Genomic DNA, 9,883 nt, shown 5'->3' on the forward strand with positions numbered 1-9,883 from the left:
ATGGTATGTCTTCATATGTTTTCCCTAAGCTCTGGAATTCCCTCGATTTAAACCTCTCCACCGCTCTCTTCCTTTAAGACATTTCTTAAAGTCTACCTATTTGATCAACCTTTTGGTCACCTGTCTTAATATCTCGTGTGGCTCGGTGTAAAATTTTGTTTGATCGTTGCTGTGAACTGCCTCGGGAGGTTTTACTACATTAAAGACGCTTGTAGAAATACAGGTTGTTGTATTAAAGGCACTCTGTAAATGCAAGGCCTCCGATTAATATCTTACCTGAGACACTAGAGCAGCACCTACCTTTCTCAACAACTAGTTAGTGATCACTGGTCTAATTCAGATCAAGTCTGGAGCCTAATGCACATGATCGTTAAGTTTGAATGAATTGAACACTGATTTATGGAAAATTTACATTTTTAAAACTTCATGTTTGAACAGGATTCCCTTGAGATGAATCTGTAATGTTTGTGGCAGGTATTTTACTGTTGGCATCAGCCACATATGTAAAATAAAGCTTACATTATTAAACTGGGCCTCCCAAGGTCTGTAAACAAAGTCCATATATTCCTCTGTTGTACTGCACCACCTGTGCAGTATATTCTAGCATAGACTTTTATTTTAAAAGTGTGTTGGCCTTTAGTGTTTTCTATCTTCATCAAATATGGTCTGTCGCTGTAAAGATGTATGACCATGTACTTTGCAGCTCCATGTAGTGTTTAATTGTAACCCAAGGTTCTATAATCTCTCAAAAGTCAGCAAGTGGAAAATGAACCACACCCATGTTCCAGAATGAATTGCCAGTTTTTAGGCAAGTGGTTTACCATGCTGTGAACCTCTGTTTACAACAGACTAAATCTTTAAGAACGAATGTGTATTTGTGGACTGACTCACTGTGCCACTGAACAATAAGATGTGCATCTTGTGGTAAGGTGGCAAAGGCTCCAGCATGGACTGTCTGCCTGTTCCTTTGCTTACAGGTATAACTGATGTTTTTTGGGAGCTGTGAAGGAAGTTTGAATTGTATTTGAACTTTATCCTGTTATATGCATTTCCCATGATTCAGATTTGACATCCATTGTTGGAAAATAAACTTGTCGCATCATCCACGCTGGTGTTAGCCTTCCTTTTAATTTCTTTTAGTTAACCACTCAGTCTCTCAAAAGATCCACCCTGAAGCTTTGCCTAGATGGTATTATGTGGAGAAACACATAGTGGGCCAAGTGGCTTGTTTCTGTGCTGTAGATTCGATTATGTATTTTGCTGTGTGGAAATAAAAGACAAATGTACTGAATGGCCAATTAAGTGATAATTAGATTGAATGAATCATTTAGTAATAAAACTATATTTTAAAAAAAAAGGTCTTGCTAAAGGCAAGAACTTGTTTAACTTTTCTGTTATTAAATAACAGTGTGCTTATCTGTCCATTGCATATGTTTGACTTTTGTGCCCAAAATTGTTTTTACTGGAGAGGGGTTAGGGTCAGAATAGACTGATTTAGATGGAAGATGTTGTGTAATGGGGGGGGGGTGGTTGAAACATTGTGGGCAGTTTGAGCAGAGTGGGATTGGATGAGACTTTGCTGGAATTAAGGCTGTAAGTCACCAGGGAACATGGCAGTCCCTAGATTCTCTAATCATTACTCATACTTCAGTCTTGAGCATCACTTGCTCTGACTTGTACTCTGCTGTTTTAGTGCAAAATTCAGCATTCTGTATGCTGCTTTGATTGCTATCTGCAATAGTTGGAAATATTTTGATGCCATTCAGAGTACATTTTTTTGATTTAAAAAAAAAAAGAACTTTACCCTCCCTAAATTTGGGGTCATCCTAAACTGGTGCTGCCTGTGTCCTGACTTGCATTGGCTTCCGGTTAAGCAATGTCTCGATTTTGCAATTCTCATCCTTTTATTTTCAAATCCTTCTATTGCCTCGCCTCGCCCTATCTCTGTAATCTCTTCCAGCCTCAACCCTTAGATATCCTGAAATTCTGATCTCTTGAGCAATTAAAATCAGGGATGCTCAACAATTGGTGGCCGTGCCTTCAGCTACCAAGGCCCTAAGCTCTGGAATTTACTCCTAAACCTCTGTGTGTCTCTCCTCTTCCTTTCCTCCTTTTTAAGACTCTCCTTAAAACCTAGCTTTTGGTCACCTGCCCTAATATCTCCGTGTGGCTGTCAAACTTTGTTTGATAATGCTCCTGTGAAGTGTCTTGTGGTCTTTTACTATGTTAAAGGTGCTGTATAAATACAAGTTGTTTAAATTGCATCTGTCATTGTCCTACCTACTTGCATATTTTATCCAATTTATTTTTTATTTCCCGAGCTGCCGCCGCCTCATTTTAGTATTATAGGTATCTACAAATATTTCAAATTAGCATTCTGTGGATCATAATTTATGTAAATCAAAAGAATTAATAATCCCAATACCAAAAATTGGGCACCCCACTAAAAACGCTTCCCCATTCCCACCCTGATGCTTCAAACTAGTACCAGTTATTTTCAACCCTTCCTCCAATTTCCTTTTTATTCCCTGAACCAAGTCTTGGATTTCCCACTTAGGTTGTCACTTCCTCAAAAAAGTTAATGAAGTTCATCATGCAGAACCTTTCCCCTTCTGAATCCATATTGACCTCTGTTTACCAGGTTATTATACATGTCATTACATTTATTCTGATCATTTCCATGGTTTTCCATGTTATCAAAGTTGACCTAATGAGTCTGTAGTTTCCTCCATCTATTTATATTGCCCTTTTTGGAAAAAAGGCACCAGCTTGTCTGTTTCTATTTAACTCCTTCATAATACTGTTAATGCCATACAAATCTCCTCCCATTTGCCTTTATTAGTTCCTCTGCTTTCCTGTCTTAAGGCCTTAAGCTTTTTGATCAAGACAATTTTTGCAACCTTTTTCCTTGTCTATTATACCCAGCTTTCCTGTACACAAACCTTGCACCGAAAACACCTTGTAACTTTCAGAACAAAAACTGACAATGCTCAGTAGGTCAGGTAGCATCTGCGGAGAGAATAGAAAGGATGTTTTGGGTCTGGGTCCTTTATCAGATGGGTCCATACCTGAAGGATCCAAATTATGGAACTTGTCTTTGATTTCTGGTCTGCAGTATTTTACTCTCTTGCCTCCGCCTCCATCTTAATTTTACTCCTGATGCTCCTCAAAGGTGCTTTTTTAATTAATTTTTAAAAAGTTACTTCTCTCCAGCATCCCTTTAACTATTAACTTCTCTGTCATACTTCCCTGTTTGTTTTATTCCTCGCATGCTTTTAAATTCGCTTCTCTCTGCTATCCCCATTTTTATTTTTCTTGGGTGCTTCCCTTTAACATCTCTCATGCTGCTTTTTTAAAATGGGCTTTGCTCTAATGCTCCCCTTTTTTAATTTTCACTCTGCCCAGCACCCCCCTCCGCTTTTAATTTCTCTTCCCTTTTTGATCTATCTGGCCTGTGCTGCTACTTTATACTGCACTGAGGGTTCTGGGGCTCTCCTACTATGAAGTAGTGCATTTTACTGGGGGGAAAAAAAGTTCTCTATTAGCAACTTTCTGCTTGGCTTTTTCTGTTGGTTTCTTGTTCTTTGGCATCCTTGTGTTCCTGGATTTTTCCAGATTGCTGTGAAAGATTGTGGGAGCCCTCCTGCGCAGCGCTCGCACTGGTTGACTTTTGTTGGCTAGTTACTAGTTTCTGCACTTGGGTAATAAATTCACATTCCGACATAGTTCACACCGTCGCTTCGAGTTGTTCAGGATAGCCTGTAGGCGATCTGTAACTTGCCTGTCGTCACTCCATTGTTTTTCTCCAACTTTTCAGAGTTGCAGTTGCCCAGAGTCATTTTGTAAGATATTGGGCCGTCATTTGCGGTGGGTAATATCGGCGAACGAACTGCTGTTATTATCCCATTGAAACTGACCGCAAATTCAGGATGTAGCACATGCGCATCCTAACATGGAAATCCTGGAGTTGTGGTCAGTCATTCACTGCTCTGACACAGTTGCGCTGTTCCTCCTCCCTCATAGTCGGCAATCAGAAACTGAAGAAGACTTGGACTTTTCTGCGGAAATATCGCTGTTAAATACCCCATTAAAAGTTAGACCCAAAGGGATTAGAAACATAGAAAATAGATGCAGGAGTAGGCCATTCGGCCCTTTGAGCCTGCATCACCATTAAATAAGATCATGGCTGATCATTCACCTCAGTACCCCTTTCCTGCTTTCTCTCCATATCCCTTCATCCCTTTACCGTAAGGGCCATATCTAACTCCCTCTTGAATATATCTAATGAACTGGCATCAACAACTCTGGTAGGGAATTCCACAGGTTCACAACTCTGAGTGAAGTTTCTCCTCATCTCAGTCCTAAATGGCTTACCCCTTATCCTTGGATTATGTCCCCTGGTTCTGGACTTCCCCAACATCGGGAACATTCTTCCTGCATCTAACCTGTCCAGTCCTGTCGGAATTTTACATGTTTGAGATACCCTCTCATCCTTCTAAACTCGTGAATACAGGCCCAGTCGATCCAGTCTCTCCTCATATATGTCCTGCCATCCCGGGAATCAGTATGGTGAACCTTCGCTGCACTTCCTCAATAGCAAGAATGTCCTTCCTCAGATTAGGAGACCAAAACTGAACACAATATTCCAGGTGAGGCCTCACCCAAGGCCCTGTACGACTGCAGTAAGACCTCCCTGCTCCTATACTCATCCTCTCGCTATGAAGGCCAACATACCATTTGCTGCCTTCAACGCCTACTGTACCTGCATGCCAACTTTCAATGATGTACCATGACACCCAGGTCTCGTTGCACCTCCCCTTTTCCTAATCTAACACCATTCAGATAATATTCTGCCTTCGTATTTTTGCCCCCAAAGTAGATAACCTCACATTATCCACATTATACTGCATCTGCCACGCATTTGCCCACTCATCCAACCTGTCCAAGTCCTCTTTTAGCGTCCTCTTCACAGCTCACACCGCCACCCAGCTTAGTGTCATCTACAAACTTGGAGATATTACACTCCATTCCCTCCTTCCAAATCATTAATATATATATTGTAAATAGCTGGGGTCCCAGCACTGAGCCCTGTGGCACCCCACTAGTCACTGCCTGCCATTCTGAAAAAGACCAGTTTATCCCGACTCTGCTTCCAGTCTGCCAACCACTTCTCGCTCCACGTCAGTACATTACCCCCAATACCATGTGCTTTAATTTTACACATTAATCTCTTGTGTGGGACCTTGTCAAAAGCCTTTTGAAAGTCCAAATACACCACATCCACTGGTTCTCCCTTGTCCACTCTACTAGTTACATCGTCAAAAAATTCTAGAAGATTTGTCAAGCAGGATTTCCCTTTCATAAATCCATGCTGACTTGGACCGATCCAGTCACTGCTTTCCAAATGTGCTGCTATTTCATCTTTAATAATTGGTTCCAACATTTTCCCCACTACAATGTCAGGCTAACTGGTCTATAATTACCTGTTTTTTCTCTCCCTCCTTTCTTAAAAAGTGGTGTTACATTAGCTACCCTCCAGTCCAGAGGAACCGATCCAGAGTCGATACTGTTGGAAAATGATCACCAATGCATTCACTATTTCTAGGGCCACTTCCTTAAGTACTCTGGGATGCAGACTATCAGGCCCTGGGGATTTATCGGCCTTCAATCCCATCAATTTCCCTAACAATTTCCTGACTAATAAGGATTTCCTTCAGTTCCTCCTTCTCACTTAGACCTAGTATTTCTGGAAAGTTATTTGTGTCTTCCTTCGTGAAGACAGAACCAAAGTATTTGTTTAACTGGTCTGCCATTTCTTTGTTCCCCATCATAAATTCACCTGAATCTGACTGGAAGGGACCTACGTTTGTTTTCACTAATCTTTTTCTCTTCACATATCTATAGAAGCTTTTGCAGTCAGATTAGGTGTAACTGGAATTTTAATGGCATATTGAATGCTAAACAAATGTTATGGCCCTGAAAAACTAATTTTAATTTTGTGGTGTTTAAATTTAACCTTTTTAATAAAAATGATTAAGAAACTTTAAAACTGTTTTAAAAGTTTAATTATCTTTTATTTCAGGTTTACCTTTTTCCTGATGTGAGTGCGCCAATCTTTATTTTGCGCTCTTATTCTATCTTTAAAAAAAATATGAGACTCCTGGTTCCCAGTCTGAGAATCCTGCATTGTGATTGGCTGCTTAGACAGCTTGTTGACGTCACAGCAGCATTAGGGATTCCCCGTTAACTTGCACTGATCTCAACTGAACATCTCAAAATCCGAACCTCTTGACACACATCTTTGTGGGACGCTTACTTCGGGGCTGGTGGTGAACGCCTTTGCTTCACCGCTGGTCGCAAACTCTGGGCCATTGTCTTTTGTTATAGTTCTAGCTGTACATTGTTACGCCAACTAATAGAGGAAAAAAAACCTTATTACAATTTCTTCAGTTTGGTATCGAATCTTGATTGTAGATAATGAGCAACTCTCTGTTTGCAGGGAACAAATTCTCCGTGTGAAAGCAGAGGAGGATAAAATCCCATTACTTTTAGTGGGTAACAAGTCTGATTTGGAAGATCGGAGGCAAGTGTCTGTTGAAGAAGCGAGGAGCAAAGCCGAAGAGTGGGGAGTTCAGTACGTTGAGACCTCGGCTAAAACGAGAGCAAATGTAGATAAGGTGAGAACTCCTCCTTTGGTTTATTGGCTAATTTCTCATTATGTAAAATTTGATCTACATAGATAAATGTTCAGAATGGTGAAATACTAACTCTGCACCTGAAAGGGAGAGAAACGGTAACCTGTTTTTCAAAGGAATTGAAACCTGAACCAATATCCATTTTGCTGAAGGATTATTACACACTATGAAACATTTATAACCTATTGTGTTTCCAGCATTGATTTTTATTTCAGAACGGACGTATAATTACTTGTACAAACTGTGTAGGTGTGCTGTAGATTTTGTTAAAGTTGTAGAAGGTGGGTCTTCTCCTTGCGGGCATTTTGGAACGGACGTGAACTGTTGCTAATTTGTATATTTTCAATTGATGCTGGTTTTACACAGTGAAATTATTTCTATTTATCAAGGTATTTTTTGATCTGATGAGAGAGGTTCGAGCAAAGAAAATGTCAGAAAACAAGGACAAAAATGGGAAGAAGAGCAGCCGGAACAAAAAGAGCCTCCGAGAACGATGCTGCATACTGTGATTTATTTTTGGGGGGTGGGGGGTCAATTGAACTTGGGCACTTACCATTCATTTAGCCACTCAGTTTGTTTATAATCAGTCACTGTTTATCTTATAGTAAAACAGTGTTTATTCCAAGTATTGAGTAACGTTGGGTTCATTGCCAATGCGTTGCTCTTTGAATTGTCAAGTAAGTTGTATCCTTTTTGTAGGATTTGGATTTCTTTGCCCTTTTTTATTACAGGCACATTTAATTTTTGAGCAACTGTTCATATCAAGCAGTAACATGCTTCCACCTTCCATTTAGATCTCTGGATTCCCTTGTCCAGTTAAATGCTAATTATTCATAACCTCCTTTCAAAACCAATTTGGGAAATAATTAAAGGGCAGATTTCTAATGCATCAAAAGCAAACTGGCAGATTTATAAAAGGCAGCACGTTGAAGCTGTCGTATTATAGTTTGTGTTCAAAGTTTAATTTCTCTTTTAATGTGAAGACCTTGTGTTTAAAATGGCATTTGATAAAGTAGTTTGAACACTCTGATCCTCTTTTATATAGCACCATATGTGGTCTTGCAGTACAGCTAAACTCTCAACTTGTGCCATTCACTGGAGGAAGAGAATGATTAAAAGCGGAGCTTTCTGTAGTCTAACTAATAAGTCAGATTTATTAACGCAACTGTTGGCTTTAGCAAAGTCCACAGACATAATTTCCCATGTACAACATGATCACTTTCTGCTATTCTTACTCATTTGAAGTTGTCACCTCTCGTGTAAAGCCTAGCTAAAAGACTTGTGTGGGTCATTTTAGACCTAATTCTTTCACTAGCACTCCCACCCCACCCCCCTCCGCATCACACATTTGATATTTTGCACCCGATATAGTAAGTAGCTCTCAGTGCAGGTATTTATTTCACTGTCTCTAAGCCCATCGTATTGCATTCTCTACCTCCACGTGGTGTATTAAAAGTAGATGGAGTGCTGGGGTATCAAGATCTGTCAAAGGTACACAGAAGCATCGCTGATGCTGAAGAGTATTCCGTACCTCCTGCTCACCACATCAGCACGTGCATTAGTAAGGTGTTGCATTGTGTGATTGTGTGTCTTTTGGGTTAAAGTACTAGCATCATGAAAAGAAGTTTTAACTATTTGTAGGAAAAGATACTGTCGTGTAACGAATGACGAAGCACACGTGAAACACAGCAGCAATCAAAGGTTTAGAGTTCATGGTTGTTTTTTAAAAGTACATTGTCCTTTGTGGTCTTGTAAGAAGAAAATAATTTAAAAAAAACAATTATCCAATTCTTTCAGATGTTTTTAAGAACACAAAATTGACCTGTGTGAAGTGGACCAATATCTCGCACTGATATATTTTTTAGAGCATTTGTAAAGAAATGAGATTGGATTGTGTTAGTTTCTGTGTGATATCATGTGAATATGATTTGTACAAGCCTTGGACACTGCTGACTTGTGTTTTTAAGAATGATTTCTGAATGGAGGTAGATTGTTACTGTAGTTTAATGCATTAAAACACTAGATTATTGGGACAGTATAGCAATTGATTTTTCTACATTTGCCTTAACACAAATTGCATGTAATGTGAACTTCACCCTCTCTCTCCTGACAGTAGATAACATAACTAACCATCTTTCTATGATTTAATACAACTTTTTTGTTGAGCTGAAGGGGTTAGGGTTCTATGCCAGTAATGGACTGTGATACTGTATTTGCCAAAAAACTAACAGGTTACCCAGATTGTTTACACTGTTTAACAAAACTAATTTCAAGATGGCATTTTCCTGATTCTGAGAGAAAACTAATGTCATCATGCAAATTTGAAATATTTCAACATGAAGAATGACAAATAAAACAAGTAGCATAACTTGACTAATCTCTTGTTTCAAGGAATGCTGGAGACAATTTTTTTCCCCCCCTGGGCAACTAGATAACATAATGGGTTAAAACATGGTTTTCACCTGGGTTCAGAGTTGAAATCTAGTGCAGACTGAAAATCTCTTAATTTCTTCCCCATTTCTCTTCTCTTCTCCCACTTCCCCCCCCCCCCCCCCCCCCCCCCCCGGCCAAAAATAGATGGGAAGGATTATAAAGAGTCTGGTCGCTCTCTATGTAAATCCCCCACTAAGTGCAAGTACATAGTGCACAATTTGTGCTAATTTGACGTCTGGTCAGAAGGATGGCAGGAGTGAGAAATGAAAATGTCGCTCTGGTGTGGTGCTGGTCTGTGCTGGCTAGGCTCCATCCACATAGCAGGATTGAGGGGCTGCACTCTGCATCCAGTGAGTTGTATGTGGACCAAAAGTGTACGACACTGGGTGCAAAAGGAGAGGAAACATTTGGTTCTGTAACACCTTAATCATTCCGATCGCTAAAATCATCATTAACATTCATGTTGCCTTCTCTTCCCCTCCCCTCCACTAATAATAAAATTTATCTTGCCACTGCTGCTCTTACCGTGAGGAAAATTGCTGATGAAGCCAGCCAGGTGCCTGCTCTCTGAGGCTCAATCAGTACTATTAGACTTTCTGTGTCGTCTCAGTAAGCCTCTTGCATCTCAAGACAATCGGGGGTATTTGGCAATTTGCTTTTTGTGGGGTTACAGTATTAGCACTGCCAGCATGGGTCTGATTTTATATCTTCAACAGATGAAGCAAGGCCATGAGTTTTTTTAATCCTACTGATGT

The 9,883-nt window shown here is 40.0% G+C and overlaps 1 protein-coding gene across 4 annotated transcripts in view; it reads left to right on the plus strand.

Annotated features, from left to right (window-relative positions):
- ralba (v-ral simian leukemia viral oncogene homolog Ba (ras related)) overlaps positions 1-9,235 on the plus strand; it is a 63,220-nt gene extending 53,985 nt beyond the window's left edge. For all 4 annotated transcript variants that reach the window (XM_070875284.1, XM_070875285.1, XM_070875287.1 and 1 more), the window contains exons 4-5: positions 6,500-6,677; positions 7,085-9,235. In XM_070875284.1, the coding sequence (XP_070731385.1) occupies positions 6,500-6,677; positions 7,085-7,204 (298 nt within the window). In that variant the 3' untranslated portion in view covers positions 7,205-9,235. The remainder of the gene's footprint in view (positions 1-6,499; positions 6,678-7,084) is intronic.
- Positions 9,236-9,883: the final 648 nt, after the last annotated feature.

This window comes from Pristiophorus japonicus, chromosome 3, assembly GCF_044704955.1.
Source record: "Pristiophorus japonicus isolate sPriJap1 chromosome 3, sPriJap1.hap1, whole genome shotgun sequence".
NCBI lineage: Eukaryota > Metazoa > Chordata > Chondrichthyes > Pristiophoridae > Pristiophorus > Pristiophorus japonicus.